The sequence below is a fragment of the Somniosus microcephalus genome, chromosome 27 (genome assembly GCF_052327205.1).
Source record: "Somniosus microcephalus isolate GS21.2 chromosome 27, FLI_Smic_1.0, whole genome shotgun sequence".
Taxonomy (NCBI): domain Eukaryota; kingdom Metazoa; phylum Chordata; class Chondrichthyes; order Squaliformes; family Somniosidae; genus Somniosus; species Somniosus microcephalus.
The window spans coordinates 37,811,489-37,831,302 of NC_141013.1; the positions used below are offsets into that span (position 1 = coordinate 37,811,489).

The 19,814-nt window shown below is 44.8% G+C and overlaps 1 protein-coding gene across 1 annotated transcript in view; it reads right to left on the reverse strand.

Annotated features, from left to right (window-relative positions):
* Nucleotides 1-2,264: 2,264 nt before the first annotated feature.
* Nucleotides 2,265-19,814, reverse strand: part of saxo2 (stabilizer of axonemal microtubules 2) — a 91,347-nt gene continuing 73,797 nt past the window's right edge. The window contains exons 3-4 of the mRNA XM_085968868.1: nt 5,864-6,066; nt 2,265-4,210 (exon numbers count right to left, since the gene is read on the reverse strand). Coding sequence (XP_085824994.1) covers nt 3,225-4,210; nt 5,864-6,066 — 1,189 coding nt within the window. The 3' untranslated portion in view covers nt 2,265-3,224. The remainder of the gene's footprint in view (nt 4,211-5,863; nt 6,067-19,814) is intronic.

Sequence of the window (19,814 nt, forward strand, 5' to 3'; positions counted from 1 at the left end):
TGCTTTCTGTCCGCCAACCAGTTCTCTATCCAAGTCAATACCTTGCCCCTAATCCCATGTGCCTTAATTTTGCACGCTAATCTCTTATGTGGGACCTTATCGAAAGCCTTCTGAAAGTCTAAATACACCACATCCACTGGTTCTCCCTTATCTATTTTACCAGTTACATCCTCAAAAAATTCCAGTAGATTAGTCAAGCATGATTTACCTTTTGTAAATCCATGTTGACTTTGTCCGATCCTGTCACTGCTTTCCAAGTGCTCTGCTATTACATCTTTTATAATAGACTCTAGCATTTTCCCCACTACCGATGTCAGGCTTACCGGTCTATAATTCCCCGCTTTTTCTCCACCACCTTTTTTGAATAGTGGGGTAACATTAGCTACCCTCCAATCCATGGGTACTGTTCCAGAATCTATCGAGTTCTGGAAGATGACCAGCAATGCATCTACTATCTCTAGGGCCACTTCCTTAAGTACCCTGGAATGTAGACCATCAGGCCCTGGGGATTTATCGGCCTTCAGTCCCATCAATTTTCCTAACACCATTTCCCTACAAATACTGATTTCTTTCAGTTCCTCCCTCTCATTAGACCCTATGTTCCCTGGCATCTCTGGGAGGTTATTTGTGTCCTCCTTTGTGAAGACAGAACCAAAGTATGTATTTAGTTGGTCAGCCATTTCCTTGTTTCCCATTATAAATTCCCCTGATTCTGACTGTAAGGGACCTACGCTTGACTTCACCAATCTTTTTCTCTTCACATATCTATAAAAGCTTTTACAGTCAGTTTTTATGTTCCCTGAAAGCTTACTCTCATATTCTATTTTCCCTTTCTTAATTAATCCCTTTGTCCTCCTTTGTTGACTCCTAAACTGCTCCCAATCCTCAGGATTATTGCTTTTTCTAGCCAATTTATATGTCCTCTCCTTGGATCTTATGCTATCCCTAATTTCCCTTGTTAGCCACGGTTGAGTCACCTTTTTTGTTTTATTTTTATGCCAAACTGGGATGAACAAATTCTGTAGCTCATCCATTCGGTCTTTGAGTGTTTGTCATTGCCTATCCACCATCAACCCTTTGAGTGCCATTCCCCAATCAATCCTACCCAACTCGCTCCTCAGACCATCGTAGTTTCCTTTATTTAAATTGAGGACCCTTGTCTCTGAGTCAACTACTTCATTCTCCATCTTAATGAAGAATTCGATCATATTATGATCGCTCCGACCCAAGGGGCCTCGTACAACAAGATTGCTAATTAATCCTTTCTCGTTACATAATACCCAGTCTAAGATGGCCTGATCTCTGGTTGGTTCCTCGACATATTGGTCCAGGAAACCATCCCGTAAACACTCCAGGAATTCCTCCTCCACAGTATTGTTACTAATTTGGTTGGCCCAATCTATATGTAGATTAAAGTCACCCATGATGACTGCTGTGCCCTTATTGCACGCTTCTTTAATTTCCCTTTTAATGCCATCCCCAACCTCCGCCTTACTGTTTGGAGGTCTATATACCACTCCCACTAATGTTTTTTTCCCCTTAGTATTTCTCAATTCTACCCATACAGATTCCACATCATTAGAGCTAATATCCTTCATTACAATTGTATTAATCCCTTCTTTAACCAGTAATGCTACCCCACCTCCCTTTCCTTTTTGCCTATCTTTCCTGAATATCGAATACCTCTGGATGTTGAGTTCCCAGTCTTGGCCATCCTTGAGCCATGTTTCTGTAATCCCAACCAAATCATATTCGTTTACCTCTATTTGCGCAGCCAATTCATCCACCTTATTACAAATGCTCCTCGCATTAAGACACAAAGCCTTCAGGCTTGTTTTCTTAACGCTCTTAGACCCATTAGAATTATCATTCACTGTGACCACATTTGATTTAAACTTCTAGCACAGAGAACATGCTCTCACTCTGTGTGGCTTACTGTTTTGTATGTAACTAATTATGGTGAAGGGAGACTGCTACAGTGGGAAAGTAGCGAACATCCTAAACTCTCCTCCTGGAGGTGTATACGGAAAGAACCCCCTTCACCAATGCGAGAACTTCCCTCCCTGAGGAAGGTACAGGCTGATATGAGAGGAGAGATGGGAGCACATCACCATTGACTCCAGATGCCTGAAAAATAGCCATCCAAATTACAACCCCTGTATATTCCCGCCCAGTACTGCCAACACAATAAACAGTGCAAGATCAATACGTCCAACATGGAGCTCTGAATAAAAACTGATGCCTCTTAAAAAAAAACACACAGAATATGTCAACAACACTTTAATGAACAAAAAAAACCTAACTAATTTTGAAGATGATGCAGAATCACTGCTGTGATTTACTAACTTATTTTTATATCAGTGCATTTTTCAGTGTTAATATTGACATACAATTTTGAATACTCTCCTGCCTAGAAAATTACTTGGTATGGTACAAAGTTAAAATTCAGACTTGTTACATAACAAGAAAGGGGTGGATCAGAATGCTTTCCAATAATTATCGGAACGTGTTTAAATCTTCTGATTATCACTCTGATTAACACAGAAAGGCACAAAGTCATTTCAGTTTATGATAATTATACAGAGAATTAGGGGAAATTCAAAAGGGCCTATTGTGATAGTTTTGTTAAAATATTAAGTAGATGATTATTGAATAGAGTGCTCTGAGGTATGATAACATATTGAGATTATATTTTTCATTGTGATTAATAGTCGAAAGACAGGAGCTTTGTTTTGTTCATTGTAAAGTTATGAAATACATAAATTATATGGTTAATTACAAGCAGGACAATTTTCAGGATTTTAAAATAAGTGCTCGAATGTTCTGTCATTGAATGGATAGTGGAAATTATATATACTCAATGATGTATATTGTAAGAAATCAGCCACATCAAAGACACCTTATCGTGTTAGTTTTAAATATACCAATAATCCAATTTTTAAAAATAAACATCTGAATTTAAATTGAAAAAATATGTTGCTTCTGATATTTTTAAGAATATACTTCTTTCATTGATGAAGTCACTAAACGTAATAATAGACCATGCTTCACATATACATAATCCCTGTTAGCATAATGAATTGTGATTAGTGGGAGAAAAAATTCAATGTCACTGCTTTTTTCAGAATAACACAAAGGAATTGCAATTTGAAATACACAATCTGTATAGGTTTGGTATTTCTCAGGAAAACAACATAATTAAGATCAGAAGTTGCAGTTAAAGATTAGGATGTTACAGCCACTTCTTTTGGAAGATGCATTTCATTTGGCACCGCCAGATTTTCTTCTGATGCTGTTACCCTGTGGAAGAATTTATGACCGCGTGCATCAGTGTTTTCATAGACATAGCCAGGTGGAGTAGGATAGCTTGCAGGACAGATTTCCAGTCTCTTTGGTGTATACTCAGTACGATACAAGGTTCCAGCATCAAATGGTGTTTTACTCTGTAGAGGAGGATCTGTTGGTTTGAAGCTTTGCACTGGATTAATTGGATGAGGGACATAATTAGCTTTAAAGGTTGTCAAATCATCAAATTTTGCACTTGGTATTCCCAATTCTTCACCCTTTTTGATCATCTCTGTCTTCTTTACATCCCATGTTTTGAAGTCATCTTTCATTGTAGTACTCCCTTGGAAGGGAGCATGGACCCTTCTTATGCTTGAAGGTCTAAATGGAGCAGGCGGCTTGACTTTATGTCCAACATAATCAAGGTGGGAAGTGCTATTCAAATCCATTGGACCATCTGGTTGCACGTAATCTGGATGTTTGTGGACATATGGCAAGGTAACAGGCCATGCCTGATAACGGTCATGGAATTCTGAGTTGCCTTCAAAGGGTGCATCTGACCCTATCTTACTATGTTCAGGTTTGCAGCTTTTAGTAGGATCTCCATGCATCCCCCTGTAATCACGACGGTGAGTGGTGAGACCTTCAAAAGCTTTGTCATTTGGTTTGTATTCATCTCGTGCTCTAACATATCGATCCGCCAGCAAATGAGGAACATAAGAGATTTTGTGATTTGTTAGACCATCAAAGGGGACATCAGATATCTTGGGGGCATTGGGTGGTTTGAAACTCTCCCTTAGTGAATATCCCTTGGGACCATAGTCATCTTGAAATGTAGATGGATTTCCAAACCGTGCTGTAGGAGGGCAGTAAGCTTGCGGTACTTTAGGCTTCCTTTTGGGAATGTCCCATAGTCGGTAGTCATCTTTTTAAAAAAAAGTGCTAGTATATTAGCTTATGACTTCATAAATATATTGGACAATACTTTTAAGCAAATAGAAATGGGATTTATCATTACTATTTTACAAAGGTCTGAGCGAATTAAAATGTTAGTTAACATATCACACCCTACTAGTTTTTATAACAGCATTAAAGAAAATTGGAGATGGGGAGATGACTATGCTCATCAATCACAATGCTGAAGAATTAGCTACCCCTCACATGGAGTTGTCTGCACGTAATAATACATAAATATTAGCGTTTAAACAATATCAGGTTTATCTAGTTTCAAAGTGTACATAAAATCATGTCTAACATAACACTGTCTATTATATAGTATATCCTTAGAGTATGTAACATGATTTAAAGATACAGTGAGAATGATTTTCATCTCACTGCTGCCCTGTTTTTGAGCATGAATTTGTTACTCAGGACTTAGCACTGGTAGCGATGGGAGCAGGAGGCTTTAGAGGGCTAATAGCAACATTCTTGAAAGAGTCCGAGTCCTCTCCTCTGAGCAACCTAGACCTCAGTCAGGTAACTTTCAAAGAGAATTTACAGGAATACATGGATGGTGCTGATGCATCGCTTGGTAACATTTTGAGGACTGGCTCTTTTGCGCGAATCTAACAGCCAAACTTGTACCCCGATATAAAACCAGGCGACTGTTAAAGATTGCCTCAACTGCAGCCTGCAACAGAACACGATTCTAGTGGCTGTGGGATCTGTGCATTGGATGTTTTGCGAGACAAACTCCAAATGGTTATGAATGAGGTTTTCATTCCATTCTCTTTGGGGAAATATGGCAAACAATCTAGTTTTAATTTGTTCTCGGGATGCATCTGGCAAGGCTGCACTTATTGCCCATCTCTAGCGCCCTTACAGCTGAATGGCTTGCTAAACCACTTCAGAGGATATTAAAAATCAACCACATAGTGAAGAGTAGCGTCATGCATAGGTCAAACCTGGTAGGGGTGATAAGTTCCCTTCCCTGAAGAGCCTTAGTGGTCCAGTTGGGTTTTTAGGACAATATGACAGCTTCGTGGTCATTTTTTTTTTGATGCAAGTCTGCAAATTACCCAATTTTATGAATTCACATTCACAACTTGCCATGGCAGTATTTGAACTCACCATCTCTAGGTTGCTAGCCTGGTGTCATAACCATCACATTATCATACCCATTTGTGAAAGGGCTTCCCAGTACTTATTGCAGTGCAAGTGTGTAGGCTCTATTAAGAACATAAGAACATAAGAAATAGGAGCAGGAGTCGGCCATACAGCCCCTCGAGCCTGCTCCGCCATTCAATAAGATCATTGCTGATCATCGACCTCAACTCCACTTTCCCGCCCGATCTCTATATCCCTTGATTCCCCTAGAGTCCAAAAATCTATCTATCTCTTGAAAATATGCAAAGACTCAGCATTCACAGCCCTTTGGGGCAGAGAATTCCAAAGATTCACAACCCTCTGAGTGAAGAAATTCCTCCTCAGCTCAGTCCTAAATGGCCTACCTCTTATCCTGAGACTATGCCCCCTAGTTCTAGACACTCCAGCCAGGGGAAACAACCTCTCAGCATTTACCCTGTCAAGGCTGAGATTAGCAATGAAACAAAAACATTTCAATAATTTTATAATTTACCTTTGTATGTTGGTATGGTGTCTATTTTCCCTCCTTTCCCAGGTTTTGCGTGTGGAGGGCGCATGCTTTCTACAGGCTTAATTTTGTGGGGGTTGTAGTCTGTCTTGTAGGTCGTATGGTGATCTATCTCGCCAGATTTTGGTCTGTACTTGTCCTGCAAACGCCCTGGTCGGCGTGTAACTTCATGAGGTATATAATCTGTTCTGCAGATAAGGAAATAAGAATCGAATGTTACTGCAAAGTAACATCTTTATTGCTTTAACCTCTTAATCATGTCTTTGGCAAAACAATAGAAAGGCCTGACATTTCTAAAAATGGGAGAAAGGAGTGTTTCTCACCAATATCCACAAAATGCCAATGGGATCACGGAATGCTCAGCTTTCGAACGTAACATTTGTGAGAAAGTAGTCTTTTTAGCGCAAATGAAAAATTTGTATCCAATTGTAAGAATTCGCAATAATTTACAGTTCTGAAGATTAATTTTTTTTGATTAAAGAATCCCTGGGCGTTGTGCTTTTAAATTTCTAGGGATAAAAATGGCTGTCATACCACATGGCCGAAGACAAAAGGGCTTGGAAAGCAGCTTTCTGTGTCTGGAAGTAAGGTTCAATGGAGACAAAACGTTACCACAGGACAATGCTTTGTTTACAAAGCAATTGAATGCTATTAGCATTTGTTTGTATATCAAGTGGATACATCTAAACTGCAGAAGAGACTTTTGTACCTTGAATGGGAAACGTTTAAGAACTGAATGGGTCTAAATCACCTAGCATGCTGGACAATAGAGCAGTTGTATTTCCCTTTTGTTTCAGCCCAGGGAGCTCCGGAAGACACATTAACCCAGTCCAACCACTCTGAGTTAGCCAATCACAGCTTTCTCTTGTGTGTTGGACCCTTTGGGTGGGAATTTTGCACACAGCCCTTGCAAGACATAACGGCAGGGGGCTCACCAGGTATAAAGATAGCTGCTGAGAAGCTATCTCTCTCTTTTTACTTCGCTGGACCACAGGTGAGCAGGGTGTTCTGACTCCTCGGCAAGGCAACCTAGCAGGAGTTAGGGGGTGGTGATTTGAGGGTAATTGCTACGATTGTTTAAGTAACATTGGAGCCATTTTATCCCTCGTTTTCGCCATCTGCAACCCCCTGTTATATAGTTTTACTGTAATTACTGTGTTCATGTGGTATAGTTTATCATTTGATGGTAGTTTATTTAGGTAATAAAACTTGATTTTTCTCTCATCCAAACCACTTGTCCGTTTTAATATTAATTATAAGTTCCTCCACTCAGAACTGAAGGAGGGGTAGCGATTCGAAACTGCTGTTTGTAAATTGGTTTAGAGTGCAGCAGCAAAAGGCTGCTGGCCAGGTAAATTACTATACACCAGTTAAAAGAAGCCCCCCCTTACACAATCATGACTCATCTGCTATAATGATGTTTTCATGCTTTTCAAACAGCCATAAGCCACTCAACCAGTAAAAATGTAAAAATGTTGAGAAATCCAGCTATGGAGTGTTCAATTGTCGGAAACAATGCATGAACACGAGCAGAGAAAAGGCTCTTTTATCAATGAGGCCCTGGCTGGCACAGTAATGAAGCGGTGCAAGCATTGGCCCAGAAATTCGGGTCGGGGGCTTCCCGTGGGTGCAAGCCCCCGACCTGCACTTACCTAGCGCGCCGGCCGTTGAGCTGTGGGCCCACGTGGGATTCCGATCCTGGGCCTCCTCCAACTGCCGGCGCGCAGTGCTTGCATATCCCAGGGGCGCAGTTAGTTCGATGCGTCCCCTGGGATCACGTGGGCCATGGAGAGCCAATGGTAGCAGGGAATGCTTCATTCATAAGTTTGACACCTGTCAAACCTATAAATACTATAAGCCCCAAAACATCACTAAATCTTCAAATAATTTTTTTTTAAACATCACATTTTTAAAATAAACTATAAATTACATGAAATAACTATTTTAAACAATAATTTAAATTTTTGAAAAAAATAATTTTATTTTCTAACGGGGCTAAAAATAAACTTACCTTTCTTTAAAGTATTTAAAAATAATAAACCCGTGGAAAAAATGTTTTAATTTTAATTAATTCACCACTTACCTTGTAATAAGCAGGCTTTGCGACTGCTTTTTATATGTGTAACTTCTGGAGACTTACCCTCCCGGGAAAACCTGCAGAAAAAACGTAAGTTCGATGCACACGCGCTGCCTCTTCCACGCACGCGTTCCACCTCTGAACCCCTTCTTTCAAAGGAACGGAAGTTCCGGCCTCCCACGCATGCGCGGTGCATGCACGAAACCGGCACTTCCATTGGGCTTATGGGTGAGTACCCCGTGCGTACTCACCCGTGGAGACCTGAATTTCTGGGCCATTATTTCTGGTTGGGTAAGGCCCTGGCATGCAAAAAGTCACTTGGCATGGCAACGCATGGCAGACAGTAATAACACTGTCTCTTCTACTCAGAGGACACGGTAGGAGGTTCAGAAACAGATGATCGACTTAAATGAAAAGTGCAAAAGCTAGAGCACAATCATTACCCATTAAATAAATGGTAATAAATATCAGCATAATTAATTGTAAATAGATGCATAAGAGAAAGTTGTACTTATAAAAGATATATATGCCAAAGCTTTGTACTTACACAGAGAAATATTAGTAATGGATTAGAAGTGAAATTAGCATGGTTATGCAAATGACCATATGCATGATAGGAGAGAGAATATACTGTACAAATGAATCTCCATGCATGAAATCACCAGGAAGCATATTTCCTCATTTAAAAATAATTATTAAAGTTCATCCACTTCGGGGTATGAGTAGCACCTGCCAATTAAAGTGCCCTATCCGAGGCCCCTCTGATCGGATGCATGCCTCTCGAATACGATAATCTCACTCCTGTAGAAACCAGATGTAGAAACTGTATTTGCACTTATGGCCAGTTTCACGCCTCACTATTGTGTCTGACATTGGTGATAGGTACTCGATTGCCTTGGACTGAGCACATGGAGTTTGATAGTGCTGTTATCGTTGTATTGTGTCTGACATTGGATATAGGTATTCGATTGCTTTTGCCTGTGAGAGTGCGTTTGGATCAGCCATTAAAAGCAACATGAACTGAGCTCTGCATACGGCCTCTGGATTATCTTTGCAAATGCAACATTTGGCGACGAGGATGGCTGAAATCTCTCTTCCATCACCTCCTCCCTTCCTTGCACTACCCGGTGAGCCCCCGATCCCATGGATTCGTTGGTTACAGTCCTTTGAAACCTACTTCATTGCTCTTGGACTAGAAAATGTGAGTACAGCACGGAAAAAGGCACTGTTATCCCATTGCTTGGGAGCGGAGTGCCAGCGTGTTCTTGGGACATTATGCACAGCAGACTCAATTCAAACGTATGATGTGGCTGTGGCTCTGTTAAGCACACACTTCTCTGCCCCAAAAAGTGCCCTCCTGCGGCGATTCATTTTTAGACAGCGTCACCAACTCCCCAGCGAGTCGGTGCATCAATACATGGCTAATTTGAGGGGGTTAGCTAGCTCGTGCAAGTTCAGTGCACTACAAGACGAGATGGTGCGTGATCAACTAATAGAGCACACCAACAATGCGAGAGTGCGTGAAAGACTGTTACTCGAGTCCGACGATCTGTCGTTGTCACAGGCAGTTAACATTGCCTTTCAAGTGGAGTCTGCAGCCGAATGTGCAGCGAAACTAGCACACACACCCAGTGACGGCACCCTCGGCCCCGACAGCCCTGACACTGTAATGCTCGCGCGATGGCAGCAACGCGCGCTACCGCGGCAACAGTGTGGAAACTGCGGATCTCGTTCACATGCTACCAGAGCGCAGAATTGCCCCGCGCGTGGCCAAGCCTGTCGCAATTGTGGAAAATAAAATCACTTTGCCAATGTCTGCCGCTCTGCCCCTGTTGCTACAGATGAACACTCTCAGTCCTCAAGCAGTTGGCCTATAATTCACAACGTGAGCTCTGGGCCAGTAGTGGCTTTCAAGTCATGCACAATTAACCTGAATGATGTGTGCATCCCTCTGTTGTTGGATACCGGTGCCAGCGTCTCACTGCTGAATGTGGACACATTCAAACGCTTTTTCAGCTTCCTGCCACTCTCTGCGCCCTCCACTGCCCTTTGCGGGTATGGTAATTCAAAAATTGGACTAGTGGGCTCAGTCAACCTCACTGTATGCTATGGAACAAAAGTTTTGCCAGATTTTTGTTTTCATGTGGCACACCAAGGAGCTAACCTGATGGGACTGGATCTTTTCACTGACCTGGGTTTTTCTCTCTTGGACACCGGCGGGTCTGCGATTCTGCATGTCGCCTCACCGTGGCGCAAAACATGGCCAGCACTCTTCGAGGGTCTGGGCTACCTGACTGCCTTCACCCACCAGCCCATGGTTGACTCCACCATTACCCCTGTCATTCAGCCACTGCGCCGCATCCCGCTTGCTCTCCGTGACGGGGTCACAGCTGAACTAAAGCAGCTACTGGAAGCTGGCATCATCGAACCAGTTGATGCCTCCCCATGGGTCTCCAACCTGGTGGTCGCAACGAAAAAGTCAGGTGGTCTACGCGTCTGAGTCGATCTTCGAGCAGTGAATAAGGCCGTAATCCCTGACAAATATCCACTGCCCACGTCAGAGGAACTCACAGCGCAGTTCTATGGTTCCATCCTGTTCTCGAAACTGGACCTTCGACAGGGCTATCTACAGGTTCCCCTCCACCTCAGCAGCAGGGACCTCACTGCTTTTGTGACACATGCTGGTGTCTTTCGGTACACCAGGATGCCATTTGGACTTAGCTCTGCACCCAGCTGCTTCCAAAAGGTGATGTCCTCTGTGCTCGCGGGCATTCCTGGGGTGGCCATCTACCTGGATGACATCGTCGCGCATGGGCCCTCGACCTCCACTCACGACGAACGCCTTCACAGAGTTTTCATGACTCTAGCAAAACACAAGCTCACACTGAATGGCGAAAAGTGTGTCTTTGCTGTTTCAGAGATCGAATTTGTGGGGTTTCGGTTGTCGGCTGATGGTATATCCCCACTCCAGTCAAACGTGGATGCCATTCACAGCATCCCAGAACCCAGCTCTGCAGCACAGATTGCCTCCTTCCTTGGCATGACTGGGTACTACCTGAAGTTTTTGCCCCAGTACTCAGCCACCACAGCCCCACTGCGCCAGCTCCTGCGAAAGGATGAGCCCTGGGTGTGGTCACAAGCCTGTACAGAAGCTGTTCGCCTCCTCAAATCACAGCTCACGTCGCCTCCAGTGTTGGCTCACTTTGACGTCGCCAGCCCCACCCTCGTCACCTGCGACGCATCCGCTGCAGCTGTGGGGGCGGTGTTATCGCAGATACAGAATGGAGTGGAGAAACCAATCGCCTTTGCCTCCCGAGCCCTTAGCCCCACTGAACAGAAGTACTCAGTAGGCGAGCGTGAGGTGCTGGCGTGCATCTGGGCATGTGAGCGGTGGCACCTGTACACGTATGGCCGTGCCTTCACCCAGCGAACCGATCACCAGGCTCTCACTGCCCTGCTGTCGACATCCGGCACGGGCCACAGACCACTGCGTCTACACCACTGGTCTGACCGCCTCCGCCAATACAATTTCAGTCTCCAGTTCACACCAGGACGTGACAATGTTGTTGCAGATCTGCTCTCCCGCACTGTCTCTGCCCCAGCCCCACTCGTCGGGTCTGAACATGTGGAACAGGATATCGTCCAGATGCTGCACACACCACTCCAAACCACAGTCTCTCTCCAGGAGCTCAAAGAGGACTCTGAACAGGATCCGGCCCTCTCCCAGCTGTGCACCTTCATCAGAGATGGCTGGCCTCGCAAGGTGCCTGAGGAACTGTCTGCCTACTCCAGAGTTAAAGAGGAGCTATCCTGCTGGAATGACTCCTGTGTTGCACGTGGGCTCTGCACTATGGTCCCAAGTGCCCTTCGTGCGCGTGTTTTATCCATGGCGCACGAGGGCCACTTGGGCATAGTGAAGCTCAAACAACGATGCCGAGATCTAGTGTGGTGGCCGGGTATCGACAGGGAAATTGAGGCCCTGGCAAGGACTGTGCAGCCTGCCTTGTAAGTGGCAAGACTGGTCACCAAGCTCCTCCACCCCTGCAACCCCTTGCCTGGCCCTCTCAGCCCTGGGAGCACCTGCAGCTGGACGTCTGCGGGGAGATCCATGGTGTCCCCCACCATCAACGGTTCCTAGTGGTGACCTATGACCTGCACTCAAAATGGTCAGAGGTCACTGCCGTGGGCTCCGTCACCTCTCGGGTTATCATCGATATCCTTGAGTCCCTCTTCTCCCGCTGGGGGCATCCAAAGGCCATCACCACAGACAATGGCCCCCAAATGGTCTCTTCGGAACTCTCCTCTTACCTTGAGAGCAAGGGCATCCGTCACATACGCACAGTGCACTACCACCCCGAGTCAAATGGGGGGGTGGAGCGTTTTAACCAGACACTGAAAAATGGCCTCAGAGCACACCTATCCCAGGGGTGTGCGTTTGACAAGGCCCTCCTCCACACACTGCTGCACTACAGAGCCTCCCAGCATTCCACTACAGGGGTCTCACCCGCATCCCTCATGCTAGGCTGTGAGCTCATGCTGCCCCTTGGCAGGCTCTGCCCCTCGTTAGCTCAGAGCCCTGCTCCATGGGCTCAAGCCACAGTCGCTAGACAGCAGGAGAAGATGAAACTCCGCTTCGACCAGTCGAAGAGGGCCAAGGCGCCCAACATCTCAGTCTCCGATTGGGTCAGAGTCCGCAGGCCTCACCGCAACAATAAGATGGCTTCATTCTGGTCCTCCCCTCTCCAAATCAGCCGCCAACTTGGACCAGCCACTTTCTGCCTCACTGACGGCTCTCGGTGGCATGCCAGCCGCCTTCGGAAGGTGCCAGCACCCCCTGATGCGGGATTATATGGACCTAATCCCCAAGACTTACCCCCAGAGTGGCGGGATGCACATGTGGCTCAGCCAGCCAACCCTCAAGCAGATATTGTGCCTCAGCCTGCTCCTCACCTGTCCCCACTTCGGCCTGCTCCTCACCAGTCCCCACTTCGGCCTGCTCTTCACCAGTCCGCACCTCGGCCTGTCCGTACACGTTCTCACCCTGGCCACCTACAGGACTTTGTCACTACATTTCATGTTTGAAATTTTGTGAGGGGGGAGGAAATGTTATGTCTGACATTGGTGATAGGTACTCGATTGCCTTGGCCTGAGCACATGGAGTTTGATAGTGCTGTTATTGTTGTATTGTGTCTGACATTGGATATCGGTATTCAATTGCTTTTGCCTGTGTGGGTGTGTTTGGATCAGCCATTAAAAGCAACATGAACTGAGCTCTGCATACGGCCTCTGGATTATCTTTGCAAATGCAACACTCACAAGCAGTTAACCAGCTTTCTAATCACCATTTCTTTTTAAGGGGAGTTTCTCAGACTGGCAGAAAGGGGAAGGGATGTCTCTCAGGGATCCATGCTTGGACATTGTTGTTTACCATATACATAAATGATTTGGACTCAGGAATTGGAGGTATGGCGTCAAAATTTGCAGGGGCCTATTAGAGACAAAGAAGGTGATATATGCTTAGAGGCACAGGGCAAGGCTAGAATACTCAATGAGTACTTTGTATCGGTGTTTACTAAGGAGGTGGATGCTGACAAAATATCGATAGATGTGGAAAAGGTAGAAGCAATGGAAGGGGTGAAAATTGATAGACAGGATGTACTAGAAAGGCTGGGTATGCTTAGAGTGGACAAGTCGCCTGGTCCAGGTGGCTTGCATCCCAGGTTGCTAAGAGAATTGGGGAGGAGATAGCGGAAGGGCTTGCCATAATTTTCCAATCTTCCCTAGATGCGGGGGAGATGCCTGAGGATTGGAAAGTGGCAAATGTGCCACCATTGTTCAAGAAAGGGTGTAAGGACAATCCTAGTAACTACAGGCTACAGTTTAACTACAGTTTAACATCAGTGGTGGGTAAAGTTTTAGAAACAATAATCAAGGAAAAAATTAACGGGCACTTGGAGAGGTTTAAGCTAATTAAGGAGAGCCAACACAGATTTGTAAAAGGCAGATCGTGGTTGACTAATCTAATTGAATTTTTTGATGAAGTAACAGAGAGGGTTGATGAAGGGAATGCAATGGATGGTGTCTACATGGATTTTCGGAAGAGGTTTGACAAAGTACCACATAGAAGGCTGGAGGCTGGTGACCTCGTCCTTGCCAATCGACCTGTTGCAAATGCATCTTGTCCATGACAGTATTGGTAGTAGTGACCACCGCACAGTCATTGTGGAGGCGAAGTCCTGAGTTCACACTGAGAACACCCTCCATCGTGTTGTGTGGCACTACCACTGTGCTAAATGGGATAGATTCAGAACAGATCTAGCAGCTCAAAACTGGGCATCCATGAGGCACTGTGGGCCATCAGCAGCAGCAGAATTGTATTCCACCACAATCTGTAACCTCATGGCCTGGCATATCCCTCACTCTACCATTACCACCAAGCCAGGGGACCAACCCTGGTTCAATAAGGAGTGTAGAAGAGCATGCCAGGAGCAGCAGCAGGCATACCTAAAAATGAAGTGCCAACCTGGGGAAGCTGCAACACAGGACTACATGCATGCTAAAAAGTGGAAGCAGCATGCTATAGACAGGGCTAAACGATCCCACAATTAATGGATCAGATCAAAGCTCTGCAGTCCTGCCACATTCGGTCGTGAATGGTGGTGAACCATTAAACAACTAACAGGAGGAGGAGGCTCCAAGAATATCACCATCCTCAATGATGGTTGAGCCCAACACGTGAGTGCAAAAGATAAGGCTGAAGCGTTTGCAACCAACTTCAACCAGAGGTGCCGAGTGGATGATTCATATCGGTTTACTCCCAAGGTCCCCACCATCACAGAAGCCAGTCTTCAGTCAATTTGATTCACTCCATGTGATATCAAGAAATGGCTGAGCGCACTGGATACAGCAAAGGCTATGGGCCCCGACAACATCCCGGCTATCGTGCTGAAGACTTGTGCTCCAGAACTAGCCGCGCCTTTAGCCAAGCTGTTCCAGTACAGCTACAACACTGGCATCTATCGGACAATGTGGAAAACTGCCCAGGAATGTCCTGTCCACAAAAAGCAGGACAAATCCAATCCGGCCAATTACTGCCCTATCAGTCTACTTTCAATCATCAGCAAAGTGATGGAAGGTGTCATCGACAGTGCTATCAAGCGGCACTTACTCACCAATAACCTGCTCACTGATGCCCAGTTTGGGTTCCGCCAAGACCACTTGGCTCCCGACCTCATTACAGCCTTGGTCCAAACATGGACAAAGGAGCTGAATTCCAGAGGTGAGGTGAGAGTGACTGCTCTTGACATCAAGGCAGCATTTGACCGAGTCTGGCATTAAGGAGCTCTAGTAAAACAGAAGTCAATGGGAATCAAGGGGAAAACGCTCCACTGGCTGGAGTCATACCTAGCACAAAGGAAGATGGTTGTGGTGGTTGAAGGTCAATCATCACAGTCCCAGGACATCGCTGCAGGAGTTCCTCAGGGCAGTGTCCTAGGCCCAACCATCTTCAGCTGCTTCATCAATGACCTTCTCTCCAACATAAGATCAGAAATGGGGATGTTCGCTGATGACTGCACAGTGTTCAGCGCCATTCACAACTCCTCAGATAATGAAGCAGTCCATGCCCGCATGCAACAAGACCTGGACGACGTTCAGGCTTGGGCTGATAAGTGGCAGGTAACATTCGCGCCATAGAAGTGCCAGGCAAGCGAGAGTCTAACCACATCCCCTTGACATTCAATGGCATTACCATCGCCGAATCCCCCACTATCAATATTTTGGGGGTCACCATTAACCAGAAACTTAACTGGACCAGCCACATAAATACTATGGCAAAAATAGCAGGTCAGAGGTTAGGTATTCTGCGGCGACTGTCTCACCTCCTGACTCCCCAAAGCCTTTCCACCATCTACAAGGCACAAGTAAGGAGTGTGATGGAATACTCTCCACTTGCCTGGATGGAGTGCAGCTCCAACAACACTCAAGAAGCTCGACACCATCCAGGACAAAGCAGCCGCTTGATTGGCACCCCATCCACCACCTTAAACATTCACTCCCTCCACCACCAGCGTACTGTGGTTGCAGTGTGTACCAGCTACCAGATGCACTGCAGCAACTTGCCAAAGCTTCTTCGGCAGCACCTCCCAAACCCGTGACCTCTTCCATCTAGAAGGACAAGGGCAGCAAGCGCATGGGAACACCACCACCTCCAAGTTCCCCTCCAAGTCACACACCATCCTGACTCAAAAGTATATTGCCGATTCTTTATCGTCGCTGGGTCAAAATCCTGGAATTCCCTACCTAACAACACTGTGGGAGTACCTTCACCACATGGACTGCAGCAGTTCAAGAAGGTGGCTCACCACCACCTTCTCAAGGACAACTAGGGATGGGCAATAAATACTGGCCTTGCCAGTGACGCCCAGCTCCCATAAGCGAATTTAAAAAAAAGTTCTGGTCACCACACTTTAGGAAGGATGTGAAGGCCCTTGAGAGGGTGCAGAGGAGATTTACCAGAACGGTTCCGGGGATGGGGGATCTTAGCTACAAGGACAGGTTGGAGAAGCTGGATTTGTTTTCATTAGAGCAAAGGAGGTTGAGGATTGATTTGATAGAGGTGTACAAGATTATGACGGGTTTGGATAGGCTAGACAGGGAATGGATGTTCCCACTAATTGATGGTACAAGGACTAGGGGACACAGATTTAAGGTTCTGGGCAAGAGATACAGAAGGGATGTGAGGGAAAACTTTTTTACACAGCAAGTGGCGAGGACCTGGAATTCGCTGCTGACTGAAGTGGTGGGTGCAGAGACACTCGATGTTTTCACGGGGAGACTGGATAGTCACTTGAGGGAATTAAACTTGCAGGGCTACGGGGATAGAGCAGGGGAGTGGGACTGACTGGATTGCTCCACAGAGCGCTGGCATGGACTCGATGGGCTGAATGGCCTCCTTCTGTGCCGTATGACTCTATGACTCTATGATACCAATTTAGGGGCATATAGCTAATAATATTATGGAATGCGTTCGAGACAGTTTCCTAGAACAACACATCATGGAACCAACCAGGGAACAGGCTGTTTTAGATTTTATATTGTGTAATGAGACAGGGTTAATTAGTAATCTCATAGTGAAGGATACTCTGGGGAAGAGTGATCATAATATGATAAAATTTCACATTGAGTTTGAGAGTGAAATACTTCAGTTGGAAATGAGAGTATTAAACTTAAGTAAAGCCAATTACATAGATATGAGGGGAGTGTTACCCTAATATTCAAGAAAGGAGGGGGAGAAAAAACAGGGAACTACAGGCCAGTTAACCTGATATCAGTCATCGGGAAAATGCTGGAATCCATTATCAAGGAAGTGGTAACAGGGCACTTAGAAAACCATAATATGATTAGGCAGAGTCAGCATGGTTTTATGAAAGGGAAATCATGTTTAACAAGTTTATTAGAGTTTTTTGAGGATGTAACTAGAAGGGTAGATAAAGGGGAACCAGTGGATGTATTATATTTGGATTTCTAAAAGTTATTCGATAAGGTGCCACATTAAAGGTTGTTATGCAAGATAAGGACTGAAAGGGTTGAGGGTAATATATTAGCATGGATACAGGATTGGTTAATGGACAGAACAGAGAGTAGGGATAAATGGATCATTTTCCGGTTGGCAGGCTGTAACTAGTATGGTGCCACAAGGATCAGCACTTGCGCCTCAACTATTTACAATCTATATTAATGACTTAGATGAAGGGACCAAGTACAATGTATCCAAGTTTGCTGACAATACAAAGCTCGGTGAGAAAGTAAGCTGTGAGGAGGACACAAAGTGCCTGCAAAGGGATACAGACAGGTTAAGTGAGTGGGCAATAAGGTGGCAGATGGAGTATAATGTGGGGAAATGTGAGGTTATTCACTTTGGTAGGAAGAATAGAAAACAGAATATTTTTAAACGGTGAGAAACTATTAAATGTTGGTGTTGAGAGAGATTTAGGTGTCCTCATACAGGAAACACAGAAAGTTAGCATGCAGTTAGGAAGGCAAATGGCATGTTGGCCTTTATTGCAAGGGAATGTGAGTACAAGAGTAAGGAAGTCTTACTACAATTGTACAGGGCTTTGGTGTGACCACACCTGCAGTACTGTGCACAGTTTTGGTCTCCTTATCGAAGGAAGGATATACTTGCCTTAGAGGCAGTGCAACGAAGGTTCACTAGATTGATTCCTGGGATGAGAGGTTGCCTTATGAGGAGAGATTGAGTAGATTAGGCTTATACTCTCTGGAGTTTAGAAGAATGAGAGGTGATCTCATTGAAACATACAAGATTCTGAGGGGGGTTGACAGGGTAGATGCTGAGAGGTTGTTTCCCCTGGCTGGAGTGTCTAGAACTAGAGGGCATAGTCTCAGGATAAGGGGTCGGCCATTTAAGACTATATGAGGAGGAATTTCTTCACTCAGAGGGTTGTGAATCTTTGGAATTCTCTACCCTAAAAAGCTGTGGATGCTGAGTCAGTAAGCATATTCAAGGCTAAGATAGATAGGTTTTTGGACTCTAGGGGAATCAAGGGATATGGGGAATGGGCGGGAAAGTGGAGTTGAGGTTGAATATCAGCCCTGATCTTATTGAATAGCAGAGCAGGCTCGAGGGGTCATATGGCCTACTCCTGCTCCTAATTCTTATGTTCTTATAATATTGAAGACTGAACCAAAATACAGGAAGACATAAACAGACTGCAGAGTGAGTGGATAAATAGCAAATTAACTTCAATATAGCAAAGTGTGAAGTGGTTCATTTTGATAGGAGGAATAGGGATATCACTTATTCCTTGAATGGTAAGAAACTAAATGGTGTACAGGAGAAAAAAGTGCTGGGACTACAGATACAAAAATCACTAAAAGTAGCAATACAAGTTGATAAGGTTATAAAGAGTGCGAACAAAGTGCTGGGGTTCATTTCTAGATTAAAAAATACAAAAACCAGGGAAATAATGTTAAATGTATTTAGAATCTTGGTTAGACCACACTTGGAGTACATATTACAAAAAGAAGCACTGGAGAAAGGGCAGAAAAGATTCACAAGAATGTTACCAGAATTGAAAGGATGTGACTATCATGAAAGATTGAGCAGGCTGGGGCTCCTTTTTCTGGAAAAGAGAAGACTAAGAGAAGAGCTGATAGCGGTCTTTACAATTACAGTATAATGAAGTTCAATAGGGTGTGATTGTGGAGGAACTGTTTCCACTTAGCAGTAAGTCGAGAACAAGCGAGCATAAATAAAAGATAGCCACTAACGGATCAACTAAACCATTTAGGAGGGATTTCTTAACACAGAGAGTGGTGAGAATGTGGAACTTGCTGCCAAATGGAGTGGTTGAAGCAGAGAGCATTGACACATTTAAATAGAGGTGACGCATACATGAGCGAGAAGGGAATAGAGGGACAAGGAGGCAGGGTAGAAAGAGTTAGTTAAATTGGGAGGAGGATTATGTGGAGTATAAACACTGGCATAGATGAGTTGGGCTGAATGGTCTGCTTCTGTGCTGTAGATTCTATGCAATTCTACGAATGGGTTGTAAATACAACTGTGCAGTGACAAAATCAGAATGTTCAAGCAATAGCTATCCGCACAGCTTGCAATATAGAGGTTTTTAAAAAAGAGATCTCATCGCATTTGTATTTTGCATGACATGGTATTACAGAAGAACTATGGCAGCATTACGTGAGACTTGCTGAATTGACTCCATCTCTGTGGAACTTGAAAGATGGATGGATTGTCTGCAATTAGTGAGAAATCAATACCATAACAGCAGTAGTCCACTGCATCAAGACCATGAAAGAAGTATTACAGGCATCTATCTG